This window comes from Ciona robusta, chromosome 1 (assembly GCF_009617815.1).
Source record: "Ciona robusta chromosome 1, ASM961781v2".
Classification (NCBI taxonomy): Eukaryota; Metazoa; Chordata; class Ascidiacea; order Phlebobranchia; family Cionidae; genus Ciona; species Ciona robusta.
The window spans coordinates 6,466,089-6,484,598 of record NC_143235.1 but is presented as its reverse complement, the minus strand read 5'-3'; the positions used below and the strand labels follow the sequence as shown (position 1 = coordinate 6,484,598).

Genomic DNA, 18,510 nt, shown 5'->3' with positions numbered 1-18,510 from the left:
ATGCCTGTTAAAAATAGGGGTAGTGTAGTTTTTGTTACAGCTCAAAAGTTGTTAAAGGAAGCAGTACAATGTTTTTTCAATCCTGACAAAACGTGGTTGGTTGGATTATTTCTCTGTAGTGTGGAAGTTATTTTAAACCTTTGTGTCATTAACACTGTAAAATGTAAGTATCTTCACTTTGTATATTATGTCTGTATATTGCCCTCTTATCTAGCGGCAGGTCAAAGTGGTTGCTCATCCTTTAACCAGAGGTGTTGGGGGCTGATGGCCTGATGCTGTGAAGCCCTGGACGCTAATTGTTTTAGTGCAGTGGGTAACACCATATTGTCCAATATGTCAACCATACTTTTAAAACTATCACTTACAACTATGTTTTTTAGAAACGCTTTTCCACATGATGTGACAATTAATTAAACAACGTGTTTCATGTGGCTTTATTCTTTTGTTTTAAGTCACAGAGATTGATTGGATTGCTTATATGCAAGAAGTGGAAGGATTTATAAATGGAACTTATGATTACATGAAATTACAGGGAGATACAGGTCCCCTTGTTTATCCAGCAGGTAATTAAAAATGTTTTTATCAATATTAACTTTAAAATTTTAGGTTTTTCTGGTTATTTTTGTGATCACTTGTAATTTGCTGACTTTTGCAAAAATAATTTAAGTGAAAGTCATCCTGACCAGTCTCATTATCTTTAATTGCATTAGTTTTTATTTTTAGTATTTTTCCCCTCCCGTGTGCGACATTGCATGTGGCTAAAAATAGAGATGTGCGTCAAAAAAAAGAAGATGCTCAATCATGAGCTTGGGTTCGACTTGACGCATCTTTGGTTAAACTACCGAGAATGCAAAGTTAAACTATGACCTAGGGACGCACAAGACACTTAACAAACATTGCTCTAACCCAGTGGTTACAAAAGGGGTTGTCCAGTACATGGGCGCCTAAGTTTTGATTGTCTAGGTTAGGCAAACTCATAGTTACAAATGTCAACTACTTATTACATCATACGTAAGCTAATAAGGTAATTAGCACACTCGCACATTACGCACTGGTTAGGGTTTAACTTTCGTATTACTCGTTACGCAGCACGTTGAACGTATACACACAGTAGTAGCGGTTGTAAAGTATTGAAAGATCGCAAACTTGCAGGCGCAGGCACACAAAATATCCTACGATCTTTGTTTCTATCACAATGGCGATTGTGAGGTAATGTAACATCCTAGGTTGGGATTAGGCAATACGTAGGTTACGATAATGGATTACATCACAATGCCGTTTGTGACGTAGTGTATCGCCGCAAGTTGGTATTTCTTACCTTGCGATAACGGATGACATCACAATACAGCTTGTGATGTAACAGTTACGTTGGTGAGTGTATGTTTAACTGGCATTAAAAGTTACGTAAATTTGGCCAGAACTAGAGCTTCAATCGTGGACGCATAATTTGAATATCTTATTATGAAGCAATTAATAGGCAATGTGCCAAATTCCAGGTTAGGCATTTGCCTAACCTGTCTGACCGCGTTAGGCGCCTATGGTCCAGTATGTCCACTTTAACAGTCATACAGAGAAAACAATTGCGGAACCCACACTTGTTTTATAAGAACAACTTATTTATAGTTTTTTATTCACAGGTTTTGTTTATGTATACACAGCATTGTATTATGCGACTAATCATGGAGCAAATGTCAGAATGGGTCAATACATTTTCTTTCTTATTTACCTAGTCAATCTATATTTTGTTTTAAGAATCTACAACAAAACAAAAAAGGTATATATGTGTGCCTTGTGTGGTATGTTGTATGTGCCAACTTCATGTATTTCCCTCCTTAAAATTACTAGGTCTTCACTGATATTAGTTACACAGTTCATCCATTACTTTCAGTGCCCACCATACGTGATGATATTTATGTGCTGTACATCATACCGTATTCATTCTATATTTGTTCTTCGTTTGTTCAATGATCCAATAGCCATGTTGATACTTTTTATCTCAGTGAATTTGTTCATGGAGAATTACTGGTGAGTTATTTAGTTTTAATAGATAATGGATATACATATATAAATCTTATGAAAACCATACAAAGTATCCGTTTTGTCTGAATTAATAATAGTATTGACGGATAAGTAAATCTCATTCATGTAGTTATCCAATTAACTTTATATCAAACTGTTCAAAAAAATTTTTGTTACTTGTTACTGGGTCTTTTGTTACTTGTTACTGTTCAAAAAAATTTTTGGTTTTGTTACTGGGTTACTAATTTGCATTAAAGCAATTGCCATTTGCCACCATTTCAAACTTACTATTTGTGTTTCCATGTTCTTGTTAAATCATGTTACGCTTATGTGCAAAACTTTCTTTTAAATGTTACAGTGCGTTTATTTTTATAGTGACTAAGTGAAATCTTTTGTATTAAAGTTTTTTTACATCACATGTCAGACTAGCTGCATTCTATGATTAAGTAATTAAATTAAGCATATATTGTATACAATTATTTAAGACGTTTATCTTGTAGTTAAAAAGTTTAAACAAATTAATTTGTACCAAGCAAGTAAGCATTTAATGTTATGCTTGCAGGGTTTTTGGCTCATTCTTTTTTAGTTTTGCTGTTTCTGTAAAAATGAATATTCTGTTGTTTGCCCCTGGTCTGCTACTGCTGATGATTGAGCATGGGATAAAAGCAACTGCTATTAATTTAATTATTTGTGCTGGACTGCAGGTAATTTTTTTATTGTCTGAAAAAAGCGAAAGATTTGCCAGTAAAATTATATAAGTTAGGCTGTCAAAAACAAAAAAATCTGGAAACTTTTCGGCATGTATTGTGGGAATTTAGGTTTTTTTAAATTTTGGTTTGTTATAAAAAATCACTGGTGTAGAATCACTGATGTATGGTATGCTGCACTTAAGCCTACATTGAGAGTATGCAGGCTTAAGTAGTTGAAAATATTTACCAACTTCTATTTCAGGTTATTTTAGGAACGCCATTCCTTCTAAATAATCCAATTGGATATATAGTTCGGTCGTTCGATTTGAGTCGACAATTTATGTTTAAATGGACCGTAAATTGGAGGTTTATTTCTGAAGAATTATTTCTTGATCGGAAGTTTCATTTAATCCTTCTGCTGTTTCACTTCTTGCTTCTTTGTGCATTTTTTGGTTGGAAATGGCGAAGGTATAATTCCTATATATTATGATCATATAGACATTAAGAGGGGCCGGTATTAGTTAGGTGAAGAACATGTGACTGTGAGGTTATATATTAGTTAGGTGAAGAACATGAGACTGAGGGTATATACAATGTGACGTTATAATAAGAGATGACTTTGTTGTGCAAAGCTGCTTTGCACATGTAGATTCAACATGAGAGCAGTTTTCTCCCTGCAAGCAACATAACAATAGTTGATTTTACAAACGATCTGTTATGTTTTCTCAGCCAAACAGTATGTTTGTTGCAACTTAGAACAAAGTAAATTAAGTAGTAATTAAAACATCGAATATTTGCAACAAAGTACCAACTGATGGCTTGATACTATCAATTGACGTTTTCATTGATTTCAATGCATAAAACATTGGTTGCTGTTTACATGTTTTTGTTTATCAGATTATATTGAAAAATGAGTGGCTGTGGTTCAAGTTCAACCAAATATTTGGTATTCAGAGTATCTGTGAATTAACTTTACAATTACAGTTAGCTTGGTCTACCTTTCTGTTGGTTTGCAAACTTTTTATTAATTAATGGGACAGTCACGATTTTGATATCACTGTCCAGCAAATACTTTTTTCTTTTTTTTTTTTTTGCTTGGGTGTTGGTCACCTCGTTGGGCCAGCAATGGTTTGGCATGCCACACCATTAACCCATGACATGGCGCTTATGCATGTATTTCATATAACACGGTTAGTTCAATTTTAAAACATTTTACAGGAATTCTGTTAATAACTCGAAACCTCACATGACAAGAACGAATATGGAGATTTGTCGATTGAATACTAATCATATCCTTTCATATACTATGTGGTTGGGTTAATATTTATCTTGGTTAAAATTTGTAACAAGAAATATGTCTGTAATTAAACAGTTGTCATGTTTACAATTCTATAAATTGTTTTATTAATCAAATTAAAACTGGAAGTGATAACTATGTTTTGTAATTTCTACTTTGCAGTTATTGAGTTACGCTTTAAACTATCCGATTACAGTTTGAGTTGTAAAATGGATAAGATCGAAGTTAATTAAACTTTTATAAAATTCATACTTGTTTTTATTTGCAATATACCCTATATTTTCTTAATAATTTGATACATATAGCATATGTTCTGTTCACAAGTAACTTCATTGGAATATGCTGCAGCAGATCTTTACATTACCAGTTCTACGTATGGTATTATCACACCCTTCCATATTTACTTTGGTGCACTCCCTTCTCATCTCCTTTTAGGTGCCAAACCTATTTTGCTTAGTAATATAATAAACAGTTTAATATTAGTACCAGTATTTTAAGCATATGACTAAAACTTATGAACGCTACCAGTAAAATAAGACCAAGTTTGGAACAAATATCTATTTTCAATATTAATGGTATTATGATCGTATCATTTGATACGGAAAACATGTAGAAGTTCCTTGTTGTAAGATATAAAAACCATCATTAATATTTAAAGTTTTTATTTAAATCTGAGCTACAATTTTAAAATCTGACAATTTTTTTTGTACTTTTGCTTCTAGGTTGCTTCTATTTGGATTGATTGAAATGTGTTGGAACACTTACCCGTCAACTACTATAAGTTCTCTATGTCTAAATGTTTGTCATGTAACAATTTTGATTGGCTTGTTGTACGAGCAATCCAAATACGAAAAAAATACCAAAAAGATTTCTAAATTAAACTAAGATTTTAGTTTTATCCTGTATTTCTAAATTTATTGTTTGTAATACAATAGAGATCTTGTCATGAATCAGCTTTAATATTAATAAAAAGTTTACCAGGTTACTGACGTAGTTACTTTATTGTATTTTGAAACCAACTCTTTTTAAAACTATTAGATATTAAAATAGTGAATATAATTATTCAGAATCCACATTTAGAAATGTATAATTTCACCTAAATCATTACCTATCTAAATTTTGTCTTAGTGTCAAACTAATTAATTAATATCTGACCTACCCTACTCACTTTAAACATACAATGTTAGATCACAACAATAAAACTTCAAACCCTAACTCATTTGTTCACAAAGATTCATCAAAACCCCTCACTAAGTATTTTATTCACAAAGATTCATCAAAACCTCTCACCAAGTATTTTATTCACAAAGATTCATCTAAAACCCCTCACCAAACATATTGTTTTAGCTTACTCTCACTCTTCTTTTTGCTTGCACTTTATCTCCTGCATGCCATATTCTGATATTAACCCAAAAATATCACCTCTTTTATCCACATTGCTTCTTTCTTGATGGCCTTACATTTTAAGGCTCGTAGTTTAAAGTTAAGTAGGCGTAATCTTAGGTAAACAGAATCAGGTTTTATCAAAAAAGTTTCAAACTGTTTCAATTTTCTTGAAAATATTATGGATATAAATTCAACCACTTAAGTTACCAACATTATTTACTTTATACCTTGGAATATTATCTACACAAGACTAGTGAATTTTATCTCAACTGGGTGTAGTTTTTAATGAGTTTCATGATGGGAAGTGGTCAAACCAAGTTCTGCAGTTATTCTTGTTATCATAGCAGCAGTTCTGCAGTTATTCTTGTTATCATAGCAGCAACTATGCACTTCAATATGTTTAAAAAGATTATGAAGGACATTTACTCCGATAAAGGTGACTTGTACCAAAATCGTGCTCGGAAATCTTCGCTAGATGTAATAAAAGCTGCAATAGTTGGTGAATGTGCAATTCTCCGTGCAGGACCTTGATGACCAAGTGATAATAATCGTTGTCTCTCTCCTGTCCGTGCACACCAACAACACAACGATACAGTTTGTTCATCCGGAAAGAAAACATAATCCTCGGTGTGGTTAAAAACTGCTTGAGCTTGATGGGTCTGTTACAACACATTTTAATGTTATATATAATAATACCTATGTTTGTTTTTTAATAAAAATAATTCACCTGCTTTCCGCTTAACTCGGCTCCAGTGTATACAAGAACTGGATGGGTTGGTGCAGCAAGTGACCATAGTCGTGCTACACTGTCTTTTCCACTTGTTAACAAATATTTACCATTCCGGGAAAAAACAACAGAACAAACATCGTCACCATCATGAGCATCTGGAAACTTCATGATACAGCGACTACTGACACCATCCCAAATCTAAAACAACAGTAAAGCAATTTAGAAAGAAAATATGGTAAAACTAACTTGTGGTAAAGATAAGGTAACAGTTTTACTACACTTGTAATTACATATTTAAATAAAATATAAAAAGAATAAAAAAAATTAGCTGTGGAAGTGCAAAAATGTATGGAACTTTCTATAAGATAAAAAGTCGCTAAACTTAGACTGTTTTTAGTTATTTATAAGGTTTGTAAAATATCAAAATTTACCTTGATTTCTCCATCCTTACTTCCTGATGCATAATAATTTCCCGTTTGGTTGTATGATATACAATTGATAGGCCCCTTGTGTTGATCTGCTGGATGGCAACTTACAAAACATTGAAATGTTTCAAGATCGTAAAGTCGAATAACAGGATGATGTGTTCCAACCAAAATAAAATCACCTAAAAATGAATTATTTTATTTTGCCTAATGTTTAATGTGGCTATAGTAATCACATAAAAGTACCTAATCTCAAGTAAACAAAATTAAATTAAATCCCCGTATTTGTTATTCAAAATAAAAAACGATTATACTTACAATGCAATGTTATTATAGAAAGCTAATCCCACAATAAATTTAATTGGTATGCTTCCAGTAACACATGGAACAGCTCCACAAATTTAAATGCGCAAATAATAACAAAGGAAAGTATTCACTAAAAAACAACCTGTTGGATGCATCGCCAATGTTTTAACTCTCTCCACTTCACTGATTGCTTTTGTTGCTCGTTTTGCTGAACTTTTGGTAAAATCAAAAACTTTTACTGTATAATCCCTTGAACCAGACACAAGTATCTAAAAAGAAAAAGCAAAATCAGTTTTGCTGCATCTTCATTAAATATTTGCAACATATACTTGTTGGGTTGGATGAAACTCAATGCAAGTTATCTCATCTACATGATCATAGAGTGTCCGAATAACTGGATGGTCAGCCATTCCACCGGCTTGTGATGATTGTTCCATCATATTATTTATATCCGATGGCAGAATACTCTTTGCCAGCATTCTTTCCACATCCTGTGTAAATACAACATTTATTTTATATAAAATCATTTATTGTTTTTAGTAGGACGTACAAAGTATTTTTATTTGTCCATTCCTTTTTAAAGTCATAGTTTTGCTCTTGACTACTTTAGATCTTCCATTACAATATTTGACCTAGTGTTAATACAGCAAGTGAATCTTAACAGTGCAAAGGCAGCACTGGAGAAAACTAGAAAAATGTTCTTCCATACACAAGCAAAACTCTAATAAAACTTACAAGAACTTTGATCGAAGTATCAACAGAACCAGTTGCAATATATTGACCATTCTTAGAAAATGTTGCAGCTCTTGTTGGTGCTTTGTGTGCAGTGACATAACAAGTCTCATATTGAACAGCTTCAGGGGATAAAATCTTAAATTGCATTTAAAATAAGTTTGGTGTATTTTATTTTTTGTCTCTTTTGTCTCATGATTCACAAATCATATCCAGTAACTACTAACTAAAAAACATGAAACATCTCTAATTCTATATATTATTATTAAACCTGTTTTACTATCCAATAACCACTAACAGTAACACTTTATATATATTATAATTTAGTACGAGGAAAATTTTGCACAGTATTAATAGAACATCTAATAAGTTATATCATGTCTAGCAAGAAAATATTAAAGGTGGGGAAAAGGGGCATGAACAAAATAAACAAATTGTAGTGTGGTGACCGTCAAAATAGCATTTTCTGTGTTTGTTTTAAATTAAGAAATATGCGTAGGTAGAAATTAATGATTTTTTATATTGTGTGTGAGTGTATTACACTATTTAAATTTGTCAGTTTACTTTACGAAACTTTGCAATAATTTAAAAGTGTGTGATGTAGAAGTATTTGATCTGATGAAGTGACATTAGTGAAGACCCTGGTCCACTTGCAACAGTTATTGTGCAAACGCTTTTCAGATAAGATATCCTAAATAAAATTTGATCTCGGAAACACCGCTGACTGTGCCACTGAAAAGACTATTATAGACAGTCTATACCAAAGAAAACATAGATATCAGCAAGTAAGGATAAGGCCGCCACTTTGTTTCCCTGCTTAACCATCATTGAATTATATATATATTTAACACATTTGGCACTGGCATTGCATTAATTTTAAATATTTTAGTTTAAAAAGCGAATGCTTGAGTTTTGGCTTGTGAAATATTGAAATATTTTCAATTTTGATGTAGCATAAGTGTTTCCCGTCTCCTATAATACAACTATAAAACAAAAATATGAATGAACTTCATTGAAGGTCTAAAAATCAGTTAAAATATGCAAAATATTCGTCTGTCGAATATATCCATGCTGATGCATGCATTTCACGCCTCGTGTGGGAAACAAGATAGCGTCCATTATTTGTTGTTTTTAAACAATGACTGTCTTTACTTTTTGTATATCTATTTACTTTGGTATATATATATATATCACTACATGTAAATTAAAAATGTATCGGTCAATCTGGATTTAAACAGAACATTCAAATGTCAAATATTTTTGCACAGTTTTGAAATTGAGTTTGTAAAAAATATTGTAAACTTCATTGTACCGATATTTATTTACTATGAGACGAAAATACAAGACATCATCAAAGTGTGGCACAACAAACCAAACACAGTAAATTTTTAAGTATTACATAATGCATGGCAACAACACCAGCAGAATGTTTACACAAGTTTCGATAAAAGAATAATATAGAAATAATAGTGTAATTTACATACACCGATTTTTTATATGGTACTGAAAATGCCAAAGTTTAAAAATTAGATTGGTAACAATGTTAAAGAAAACTCACCTGAACTTCGTTTTCAAACTCCAAATCTATTCCTCGTCCAGGTGGAATTGATTCAAGAACATTAGGAATATACGATTGATCAGTTTTATCTTCTTCAATCTATGGTTCATAAACGGTACAAATATATTAATTAGACTTTATAGTAATGTAGTTTGAAGTAAAGCCCTTGGTTTAATATCTTTCTCTTGTACGAGCATTTAACATGAACTCTAAATGGTAATCTAATAACTACGATAATGCATACCAAATCTAAACACAATAACTGTTCAGATTTAAAGTTGTATAATTCAAACCATTAATCGTAATCGATGCAATAATTTAAATGATTATAATTATATAATTTTCGTTGCATAAACATACAATAGAGTTATGCTTACAAAGACTTTTAAAATTTAATTGTTTCTTTAGTTTACCGAAAAAAATTGCATTTTCTTTAAACCCATTGCTATTTTGGACATAATGGCAGCTATAGAAGCGGGTACCCTTTGGTTACGATGCAGTGTAATGAATGAATGAATGCAACTGACTTTATCCTTGCGTGGCCGGAAAACGACAGTCGTTATTACATGGATTTAACACCGCATGTCAGCTTACGAGTTACCATGTATGTAAATTTGTGGGTGATTATTGTTTTGGAGATTTTTTTATGTATGGCTGATAATTTGGACAACCCACTAGAGAACACTGAAGCAATTGCCGTTAAGTGTCTAGCCCAAGGACAAATACGACAACAATGGTAGCAGCGTCGAGCCTTGAACCCCTTACCTCTGGGTTACAGACAGGCGCGCTAACCACTGAGCCACGGCGCCAGATAAAAGTTAATAGTTTAGAAAATTTGTTATTCAATTTTAAAATTTCGGCAAATTTGGGAATGACATATATTATGTAAAAAAGTAATATGCAAAAATTTAGAACAAAAAGTTTTTTAAATTATAAGTTTACCTGTTCCAAACCAATACTATAAGCTTTAAAGAGAAAATCTGATGATGTACATGGATTGAATGGCTTTACTTGTGATGTTAACGATTTTGCAATCGCCATGTAACCATCATTTTGCAACTGTCCAATAATGGAGCGATACATTCTCTCTCTTTTTTTAATAGCGTCCATTGTACAGTGTAAATATTATAACGTTGTTCAAAATTCTGTAATCATATAGTGTACTATGCTGTAGTGCATTCAAAAAGCTGGATTTCCCTTTGCCAAAAATCCCCTCCACTCATAGACATCAGTTTCATATATATATATATATATTTAAATTTATAGGTATCTAAACAGCGTTATAATCATTAATTACCAGTTATTTGGACGATTTTATACACTCTGGTTTATTAAACTTAGCTTAGTTAAAATTAATGTATCGAATACAATCGAAAAAATATTGTAAACGGCACTTTTTAGAAGTATTGCTTTTAAACAAACAGAAAAGTAATCGGTAATTACCCCCTAATTTTAATTTTGGCGATCGTATGCAATATTATTTATGAAACTATGCTTAGTTAAAAATATTTTGTACAGTGCACTCATTTAATTGCAATTTAAGTTACATTTTTTAGCCTTTAATATGTGTTCACGCCTTTGGTTTGTGATTTCTTGTTATTTTTCCCGCCATAACATTATGACGTCATTTTGTTACCTATTATAAGGCAAACGACACAATGCAGTTTACGCCTGCAGCAGTGGGTAGGCAGTTAATTTTATAAATTTTATACCCCTTCAGCATCCGTACTGTGCGTCAGTTAGGGGAAGGGTGCTAGTAAAGAATCTCCCCCCCACCTGATTTGCTAACCACTAACCCCTATAACCACAACCACTAACTACTAACCACAAACCCCCAACCTAGGCGTTAGTGGTTAGCATATAAGGGGGGGGGGGGAGATTCTTCACTAGCACGTCACTGGGGCATAACACCGATGCCTCAGGTGTATAAAATAAAGTGCCCATCACAGCAGTGTTTGATTTTGTTAGATTTTATTACATTCACAAGTCGGTTGCGGTATTCTATACCTGGTGACCAGTGAAGTATTGCTGTCAAAACGTTTCTGAAACACAAGGCAAGCGAATTATGGTGACAATTCATGTTTTCGTCCATAGGTAAAGCCATACTAACAAAAACAAAAAAAAATCGAAAACATAATCACCCACAAAGTGTATAGCCTACTTGCTAACTCCTAAGCTGGCACAAGGTGTATGAACATCGGTGTTATAACAATCGTCGTTTTCCGTTCGTAAGAGGACAAAGCAAGTTACAATTATTCTTTCATCTAAAAAAACTTCTGTTTACAATACTGGATTGGGTCCCTATTAAAACTACGGGTTGTGAACAGAAATGCTAAACGATCGGTATTGGTTTGTTGAACTTGTATGGGCATTTGGCATTTTTTGGTTGTGGTTGCATAGCATATCTGGGTGAATCTTCAACCGTGCGCAACCTGTAGTTATATTAGGGACCCATTTGGATTTTACAATAGATGAGATTAGTTCCAGAGTTTTAGGACTGTTTGGTAACAACTCCTGTTTTATAAAAAATAAGATGAGCAGTTTTATGGGACAAATGTTAAACTATAGATTTCTCTCCATTGACCGATTTGATGGAGAAAACCTTGGCTCTTTTTCTTTTTTTCTTTCACATTGTCACACTGATCATATGGTTGGGTTAACACATGAAGCTTTCAAATATAAATTAAAATGTCAACCAGATGTAAAGTTGTTTACTTCAGAAGTGACAAAATGTCTTTTGCTTGCTGATGAAAAGTTCTTGTTTCTGTTACCAAATATTGAAGTTTTATTGATAGAAGATCCAAAGGTGTGGCTGTGAATTTGTTGTTATACTTGCATTAAAATTGCATTAAAAATATATATCATTACAGTTGCTGAGGATCAAAACAAAGAGCATAGTTGAAGAACTCACTGTCACTTTGTTACCTGCTGGCCACTGCCCTGGATCTGTTATGTAAGTTAGAATAAGTGGGAAGAAATGAATTACCGGTATATATATATGTCTGTTTTGCAGGTTTTTGTTTGAAGGTGCTGAAGGAACAATGTTATATACCGGAGATTTCCGATTATCACACAGTTCTGCAAGTAGAATGCCATGTTTAAAAAATGTCGGTTCATCAGGTTTATTGATTAAGTCATGCCATTCATTAACACAATGTTTTATCATGACATACAGAAGGTGATTGATCATATATACGTTGACACAACATTTTGTATTGAGGAGGCATGGTATATTCCACCAAGAGAACTTTGTGTGAAGAATCTTTTAAAGATTGTGCAACAGTGGATAGTTAAAGGTTTAAATTTAACAAAAAGTTTACATAGTTTGCTGTTTCCGTGCGTGTGTAACAGTCAAGTGTGTAAGCTGATAAAATGCTTTAATATAGAAACAAACCTTTTTTTTAAATAATGTTTTTAAAGTTTTTACAGAATACATTACAAGAGTTTTTCTGAAACTCATGATTTAGTTGTGAGGCAAACTTACTTGGTCATTTTTTTTGTCCATAAAATATATATACATTTTTTTACAGGCAACCAATACGTCGTTCGACTAAACATGAGTGCCAAATATGGATATGAATATTTAATAGAAGAGTTACATAAAAGTTTTGGAGAAAAAATTTATTGCTCCAGGGCCAAGAACTATGATTGTCTGCCTAACATTGCATCAATTCTTACAACGGATCCAACATGTTCTCATATATTTGTTTGTTATAAGACTGAGGTCAGTTATAATACAAGTAACATTTTTACCAATCTTCTGGTTTGTATGAAATCTGGAGATCCATTTTTATTTAAATGTTTGGTTTGTAAAACTAGACTGAAGTCTTAGGTTCCATTCAGATTCCATTCAACCTTATAACCAACTTTTACACAATTGTTATTTAAGTAGAATATTTGACAATTGATCTAAATACATGAAATAATCATTTTGCTGAATAGATTGTTTTCATTCTTAATTCGCGTACCATTATTTTCAATTAGTTTTGCCTGAATATTTAGAATAGGTATACTACCTATGTCCTGTTCTCCACCACTGACCAAGCCAGGCATTGAGAAAGTTGACGAGTGGTGTTCTTGCCAATACACGGAGATACAGTATTTTAAAATTGTAACTGCTTACAACTCTTTTAATATGATACAGGCTTTTGAAGATACTAAATGTAAAGAATTGTTCAGTTTCAAAACAATTAAGTTAATTATATATCCTGCATCGGCTGCATGCTACTGTTACTGGTAAGGCAATCGATGAAAACCATTAAATGTATTTTATCCACATTGTAGATACTTGGTAGTCAATGGAAGGCAAGTAAAATGGATGTTGCCGACATGTTTAAGAATGTACAATGGTTAACAATCAACCTGAGTACAATGTATTTTACAAATTGTGAAGAAGCACATGTAGTGGAGGTACAAACTAACAAGCAATGTTACAGACTTTGTTTTTCTTTTCACTCATCACTAAGTGAGGTAGGCGATATATTTAAATTTTCAACTATTTTGAATTAAGTTTCGGTATGTGTATTTCAGATTTGCAGTTTTTTGAGACAAATAAAGCCAACCCACATCCATGCAAATGTGCTTCCATCAATAAATGAAACTTTTTATTCTGTTGAAGAAAGATTGCGACGTTTATGTACAAACCAATCGCATAGCATGGTAATATTTTATCACTTGACTTTTTGTCCAACCACAACAAACATCCAGCTGGTTACAATTTGTTATACTGTACTTGTATAGCACTTTTAGCCTTACTTAATTGCTCAACATAGTTTGTGTAGAAAATCAGCCTGTATTCGTAAAAGGTTGTTAAAAACAATAACCAAAATTGCTAAGTAACATATCAACATGGAACAAATTTGAAATTTGTACCAGATATTGAACTAAAATTAAATTAAAGAATTCGGACAAATGTTAATTATAGAAATAAGGAAAAGTTAGAAGTTAATATTACTCGCTCACTTGCAACCATAAAGGGGGCTGTGGCTACAAACCTGGTGATTGTGGGCACTGACAGTAAATCCGGCAGCATAACTTTTGAAAATCGAGGGTACACCTTAGTCCTTCCTGAAAATAAATATTTCATACTAACTACGACTTTTATTCGAAAATCGCTGCATATTTACGCTAGGTAGAATGACCTTTATTAAGGTTTCGGGGTTGATATATTCGGCTGGTATTTGTTATTCAGCAATAATCTCAATTGGGGAAACTTTGCGAAATGTTTTTATATTTACTGTGCATAAAAGCTAAACACAAGTTGTCCGTGTAACGTCAAAAACGTGTGGCGGCAATACTGTCTGTTCGGTGGACTCACGCAGCTGGAAAACGACAGTCGTTATTACATGGGTTTAACACCTTGTGCCAGCTTACCAGTTACCATGTATGTTACTTTGAGGGTACCGCGGACGATTATTATGAGGCAAATAATGGTGTAAATCTCTACTGTTTCGTAACAAACATTCTGCTTGTCTGGAGTAAATCTTGCGTAAACTACTGGAGTAAATCTTGCGTGACTATAAACATAATATTTTCCTTAACCACGTCTTGTTTCAATATATTAAGCGTGTTAGATGCTAGAGTAATGATCCTTCTCATTAGTGTCCAACCGTTAGTTAAACCAGGTAAATTTTCAAAAATTTGAAATTTCTGTGCCACTGGTCTGTGGTTGCAAACTATTTTGTATAAACGTTTCATTCACACTGTCGGTACTCAAACGAATTAGGAATATAATTATAATCAAAACCTGGTTTAAAGATTGTTATTTTTAGTCTTAGCATGCGTTGTGTTTCATTGGCGTGCTCAATTTTTTCACTCGAAAAACCCAAACGTGGAAACACAAATTTCTCTTTAACCGTTATTTTTCTTGCGACGGATACAAAATAAATACCATGTGTTTTTGTTAAAATCCTTTAACTTTCCACAAAATTAATAATTAAAGTCAACATGTCTCTCCTTAATTTAATGGCAAGTGAAAAGAAAAAGAGTTCAAGATGTGTTTTTTTCAGCAACAGTCATACCAACCTCTTGGTTCGATACAATCAAGTAACAATCAATGTGTTCAAGTTGTGCAAAGATCTAATTCCCTTGATGTACTTAATAGCAATAAAGGTTTTAGTTTTACTCGAAGAAAACGAAAAAAGCAATCTTGACTTTGTTTCCCCAACTAACTCATAGACTATCCATTCCACATATATTGAGGTTGAAAGAGCACGTACAGCTTATGTGAGACCTGTTTAACTGCGATGCTATCGTACTGTTGGCCTCGCTATGTCTGATTACGTCAGGATAATTACCCAATACCAGTAATGAAATAAAAACCCAAATTACCTTATTATTACACTTGACTGTGTTAGTATTGTTCAATTTTGTAAAGCAAAAACAAAGAATATAGTACGCATTTAACATTGCTTATTTTTGATATTCAGTTCGTGTGATTATACACAGCATATTTTTTTAAGGAAATTTACAAATTCAATAAATTAAATAAGTATAGTATGTGTTTGTAACTTATGTTTGAGTATAAATGTTAGAAAAGAATTATCACATGAATGGATTTTCATATGAAGTTTAATTACAGGCTAGTTACTCGAACAAATGGATGCCATTCAGATATACCTGGAAAAGGAGAAACAAGGTATGAGAAAAGCGGGAAAGCAATTTAATATCAAAAGCAAGGAAAGATAGTGTTTTCTAGTTTTACGATTTTTGTCTATTTACATAATAGTAGTAAAAAACAGTTTTACGTTTCATTTATTTTGTAAAAGTTAATCATGTCTTGTAATTGTGGACTATCAGTTAAAGATGGGAAACCTTGACAAGCATTAAAAGTGAAATAACTACAGCAATGGTAGAATGGCATGATAGAAAAGGTAGTGGTGGGCATAAAGATATTTCAATAACAACAAATAAATAAGTAGATACTTCATACTTTAAAAATATGACAGATACAATTAAAAAGTGTTTGAGTTTATTAAACGATGTTTAAACACAACAATACAACCAGTCTTTACATAACAGGTAAATATGTGTCCAGCTTGCCAATTGTCCACAAAAGTTAAAATGTAAGCTCTCTAATTGTGACTGAATAAGACTTCGGGTTCATGGCAAGTTTTGGGAATGGATTCGATCGACAATCAAATAATAGAAACAAATATGTCTATACAATGGCACGCCTGTTTACTGAATTGTTGGTGAAACAATTCTTGAAATGATTTATTTATATGAACCAACAAAAAGGATAATAACGAACAAAGGCAGAGAATTGGTTAATGAGGTAGCAACTTGTTCTTGCATAAGCATGGCTTAAAAATGTAAAACAGTAGAACTTTAAAAACTTGCTTATGATTAATTAGTTCGATTTACAAAGATCAATCAAAAATTATTTTATAAACTTGGAATTAAAGCATTCAATAACATCAGCCTATCACACGCAGGCAAATGGTTAAAAGAAGCGTACCAATTAATCAAAAGCATGAGCAAAATTTACAGTTTTACCGAGTTCAACAAAAGTGTAACTTTATTTGTTTAAGCAAACAGACCAACAGGGATACCAAATTTCTAAAACCAAATTTCTCCCATTGTCTTCTCCACAGAATTAACATCTCATTTCAAAGATAAATGAAATGTACTTCTTACAGGGTAGACAGAAATGGCTGTTCACAGATCATATCCAAATTAACAAAACTTGTTGTTGGTTCACAGGTGATGTTTAAAAGAGACCACTTCAGTCTAGGTCAAATAAATCAAGAAACGAATAAACAGGAGATTGTGGAGGCAGCTGAAATTAAGAAAAAAATTGGTCAAATATTTTATCTGCAGAACAAAAGGAGAAACAAGATGTGTAGCGATATTAAAATCAGGAAAATAATGTTACAGAATTGTTCGAAAGTAATATCACGATTTGATAAATTGCGCGACAAAGCTGAATATGCAAAATAAAAACAAAAAAAAAAAACTGTGAAATAGTAAGGTGCTAATTTTGAATGTCACAAAAATAATACTAAAGCTGATAAAATTTTGTAGTTTGCAAGTGTGAACGATTAAACTAGTTTCATAGCTTCATAAAACAACCTTGAATATTTCATACAGTTTGATTTTGTCTCATAAAACTAGTTTAAGTTTTGTAAAAAAACGAGATATATGCATAGGGAAAATAGGCAGGGTCATTATGATTTTAATTTGAAATAAAAAGAACAAAAATATCTCCGTTTAAAGTTATATGTAAAAAGTTTACATGGCAAAGAAACTAGCACAGTCGATTAAATTCGGTAGGTTAACTACAAGTTGAAGAATACCGATAATGTAAATATATTTCAATTTAGAGTCCCATCTTCCCCCACATTGTAGTTTTGTATGTTTTCATTGCCAAACTTTTGAAGGTTTGCTTTTAATTTAGTAATTTGTACCTCAGGGGTTATTCAACTATAAGATACTGATATAATAAAAAGATAATATTTTGAAAATATATTCGAAATTTGGATATTTGCACTTGGTGATAATTTATGAGAAGTAACTTGTGCCAAAAACAGAAGAGTAATACCCAATTTGTGACAAAAATGTGAACTTTATCAATTTTCTGTTATTACAAGTTTATATACATTTGTAGGATACAATATTTATCAACTGATGTTCGAACAATACTCTTTTTATACAGTGAATATAATGTAAGTAACATGTTAAAAACTATAGCAGTAGGGCAAAGAAAAGAATGTTTAAACCTGATTTTCATAGCGTACAGTATTTTTTTTGTGTTATTTACGTGTATTCCTAATAATAAATACACTTATTAATCAAAATTAACAGTGATTTTTAACTGTCCCATCTTATCCTGTATTTTTTCGAATTTGTAAAATTTCACCTGTTGTGCGAATTGCTAAATAACTCCTTGTGTGTTTTATTATATATTTTTAAATTGCTGTCAATTAATAAAGGAATGATAGAACTAATTCGTGATATTACCCAAAAACCGTCATCTATTTTGATTTTGAAAATATTTGGCAATAGGTGCTTAAGTGTCCCATCTTCCCCCATCTAGAGACATATTTTTTTAAATATTTACATAATATTTTTTCAATATTTAAAAACAGTAATTAGCTTTGACGGGCGTTTTATAAAGTCGTGACATTACTGTCGAATAATTCTGTAACATTATTTTCCTGATTATCCTTAAATGGGGGTTCGTAAAAAGAAAATTAAAAAAAAATTATCCAACAAAGTGTCCCATCTTCCCCGATCCTACTATATTTGTTTAACACCGGATAGCTGCGTGAATGTAACGTACTCGGATTTGACCACGTCTACGCAACTTACACATGTAGGCATATACTCATTCTATTGTTTTAAAATCACTACAGTATTCTAGACTA

At 32.2% G+C, this 18,510-nt stretch overlaps 3 protein-coding genes across 13 annotated transcripts; 2 read left to right on the top strand and 1 right to left on the bottom strand.

The window, feature by feature from the left end:
- LOC149741868 (dol-P-Man:Man(5)GlcNAc(2)-PP-Dol alpha-1,3-mannosyltransferase-like) lies at positions 1 to 4,990 on the top strand. 3 transcript variants are annotated; one of them, XM_089890239.1, is made up of 9 exons: positions 1 to 163; positions 453 to 563; positions 1,638 to 1,774; positions 1,889 to 2,025; positions 2,582 to 2,723; positions 2,971 to 3,176; positions 3,927 to 4,001; positions 4,309 to 4,440; positions 4,728 to 4,990. In XM_089890239.1, exons 1-9 carry the CDS (start codon positions 1 to 3, stop codon positions 4,888 to 4,890), a joined length of 1,266 nt encoding a protein of 421 aa, XP_089746365.1. In that variant the 3' UTR covers positions 4,891 to 4,990. The 3 variants fall into 3 exon arrangements, with proteins under 3 accessions (XP_089746365.1, XP_089746493.1, XP_089746433.1); XM_089890367.1 differs by lacking the exons at positions 2,582 to 2,723; positions 2,971 to 3,176; XM_089890307.1 differs by lacking the exons at positions 3,927 to 4,001; positions 4,309 to 4,440.
- A 533-nt stretch (positions 4,991 to 5,523) lies between these two features.
- Positions 5,524 to 10,345, bottom strand: LOC149741867 (cleavage stimulation factor subunit 1-like). Of its 2 annotated transcripts, XM_089890115.1 has the most exons (9): positions 10,085 to 10,345; positions 9,143 to 9,241; positions 7,588 to 7,722; positions 7,182 to 7,343; positions 6,995 to 7,121; positions 6,553 to 6,728; positions 6,119 to 6,319; positions 5,773 to 6,050; positions 5,524 to 5,740 (listed from the first exon to the last, which is right to left on the bottom strand). In XM_089890115.1, the coding sequence occupies exons 1-8, from the start codon at positions 10,250 to 10,252 to the stop codon at positions 5,814 to 5,816; spliced, it is 1,305 nt and encodes a 434-aa protein (XP_089746241.1). In that variant the 5' UTR covers positions 10,253 to 10,345; the 3' UTR covers positions 5,524 to 5,740; positions 5,773 to 5,813. The 2 variants fall into 2 exon arrangements, with proteins under 2 accessions (XP_089746241.1, XP_089746163.1); XM_089890037.1 differs by having other exon boundaries at positions 5,524 to 6,050; positions 10,085 to 10,344.
- A 110-nt stretch (positions 10,346 to 10,455) lies between these two features.
- Positions 10,456 to 18,191, top strand: LOC149741866 (protein artemis-like). 8 transcript variants are annotated; one of them, XM_089889614.1, is made up of 10 exons: positions 10,456 to 11,236; positions 11,842 to 11,948; positions 12,013 to 12,095; positions 12,156 to 12,249; positions 12,318 to 12,438; positions 12,673 to 12,866; positions 13,427 to 13,612; positions 13,673 to 13,801; positions 15,723 to 15,779; positions 16,847 to 18,188. In XM_089889614.1, exons 1-10 carry the CDS (start codon positions 11,221 to 11,223, stop codon positions 17,081 to 17,083), a joined length of 1,224 nt encoding a protein of 407 aa, XP_089745740.1. In that variant the 5' UTR covers positions 10,456 to 11,220; the 3' UTR covers positions 17,084 to 18,188. The 8 variants fall into 8 exon arrangements, with proteins under 8 accessions (XP_089745740.1, XP_089746042.1, XP_089745975.1 ...); XM_089889916.1 differs by lacking the exon at positions 11,842 to 11,948 and having other exon boundaries at positions 16,847 to 18,189; XM_089889849.1 differs by lacking the exon at positions 11,842 to 11,948 and having other exon boundaries at positions 10,456 to 11,383; positions 16,847 to 18,189.
- The last annotated feature ends 319 nt before the right edge of the window (positions 18,192 to 18,510 follow it).